The following is a 2,031-nucleotide window of genomic DNA, read 5'->3' as shown; positions in this document are numbered from 1 at the left end:
TAAACTCTAACTATATTTATCATGATCGCACACCATCACATTATCCACCTCCTACAACACAAAAAAAGGCAAAACTCCCGTATCATACAAGAAAAAAACTTTGATATATTTTTTTATGATCGCACAGACCGTCATATGAATCCCTCAAAATCCTCCCTATCATATATATATAGACTTTCGTATATTTATTATGATAGCACACCTTTAAATTATCCACCACAACACCCAGAATGTCTGAAAGATTCTAGGCTGTCAGCAGAAAAATCTGCTCTGTTCAAGATTATACATACTGTAGCGAAAATATGATATTTACAGCGCCCACTAGCAAAATCACGAGGCTTACAAAACCAGGTGTAAATATAGCGCATATTAACAAAATTACTACTTAATTTATATTTACTATCTTCACGGTAAAAGAGCCACTACCCACTACAGTTGCAGAACTATATACAGCATATAAAGCAATTAACACTACTTTTTCTGGACCGCAGGCTTGGACGACTTGATAGTCTTCGGCGTCTTCCTGTGAGTGCGCATCTTCTTCGGCGATTTCACAGCCTTATTCTTTTTCTCGGCCTTGCTAGCTTCACTGACACCCGCCATTTTCACCATCTTCTTTCGCTGAGGGTTTGTGGAAGCTTTAGCGGCCGCCTTTCCTTTAAGCTTGAAGGAATTTTTAACCCTGATAAGCTCTCCTGCGTTTGTTAAATTCTTCAGCTGAGTAAAGAGCACCTTCTTGAAATTCGCCTGCAAATGAGACTTATATTTCTCTTCAATGACCTTTGTAATCGCCTGCTGACTCGATCCATTTCGCTCCTTCAAACCAGAGATCGCCTCCACTATCATCTATCCACAAGAACTCTAAAAATTAAAACCTCACCAGGCACAAATTTACAGAACATTGTCTCTTAACAAACAAAATTATCAACAAATTTAAGATCACTGCAAATATTTCCAAAACAAAACCCTCGAACATTGAAACACTATTACCTGACGATATGGAGGATGGCTAGGAGCAACCTTGACCTTTTTAGTCTCCTTCGTCTTCTTCTCAGTAGCCATGTTCTTGACAGATACTCCACCCTCTGCAGAAACCATTTCTAACCCTACTTAAAACTAGGTTAAAGATTCCAGAAGCCTCAAATATCACAATACAAGTAGTGCAGGCTGCAGAAATTTTTTAGCCTGTCTCCTTCGCAAATTCGACGGAAGAGGGGAGTATTTAAGGGTGGACGCCAGGGAGTGGGAGCTGCAGGTGGTCGGTTTCAATTTGTTGTGAACGGTTGATCCGGATTAAGCCAGCCATAACATCACGACCGTCCGTAGGAATGCAAAACTCAATCTCGTTCGTTGAGGCACATAACGGATAGGTATGAATTTTGTGTTTTTTTTCTTTTCAAGGAAGAAATCGGATATGACAGTCATACGGCCACAATGACCGGAAAGGATGGGTATAATTGTTAGGTTCGATGGAAATGTTCATGATTACATGGAAGACATTCCTTAATGAGAAATGGTAGGTGCATTGTTAGGCTCCATGGGTCAGGAATGATATGAGAGGGCACCAAGACAATTTATGCAAAGAATTTTTATCATTCTTGAAAGAATTTCAACTTATTCAAAATGGAAGGAGCGTCTATTAAGACTAAAGGATAAATGGATATTTATTTTGTCTAATTCATCTAAAAGGCTAAGAACATAGTGATATATGATTTATCAAGTTCACCCATTGCATAACTTTAACTTAATTTATTATGATATCGAGGTCTTGTGTAACAAGATTTGATTTCACGCGGGCTCATTCAAAATCATTCACCTATAGAGTAAGGATACATTGAGAAGACCATAAAGTGAAATTGGATACAGTGTATATTTTGTTTGATTGATAGTTATTGTGAGCCTCTTCTATCACATTTAGTTTGCTCTTCTTATTATTATGGATGTATAGCTTATAAGTATATTTGGAGAAGATGTATCTTTAAAAAACGAGTGAGTAGTGGGCATGTGAACACATACAACATCTATCAAGCA

At 37.9% G+C, this 2,031-nt stretch overlaps 1 protein-coding gene across 1 annotated transcript; it reads right to left on the bottom strand.

Annotated features, from left to right (window-relative positions):
* Positions 1–252: 252 nt before the first annotated feature.
* LOC149565536 (histone H1-like) lies at positions 253–1,195 on the bottom strand. The gene is made up of 2 exons (XM_089819042.1): positions 991–1,195; positions 253–846 (listed from the first exon to the last, which is right to left on the bottom strand). Exons 1-2 carry the CDS (start codon positions 1,096–1,098, stop codon positions 472–474), a joined length of 483 nt encoding a protein of 160 aa, XP_089675168.1. The 5' UTR covers positions 1,099–1,195; the 3' UTR covers positions 253–471.
* Positions 1,196–2,031: the final 836 nt, after the last annotated feature.

Source organism: Cupressus sempervirens, chromosome 3, assembly GCF_028749045.1.
Source record: "Cupressus sempervirens isolate cs-2001-9-10 chromosome 3, ASM2874904v1, whole genome shotgun sequence".
In the NCBI taxonomy this organism is placed as follows: Eukaryota; Viridiplantae; Streptophyta; class Pinopsida; order Cupressales; family Cupressaceae; genus Cupressus; species Cupressus sempervirens.
Note: the sequence above shows the minus strand (reverse complement) of the source record. Positions and strands in the feature narration are given on the sequence as shown.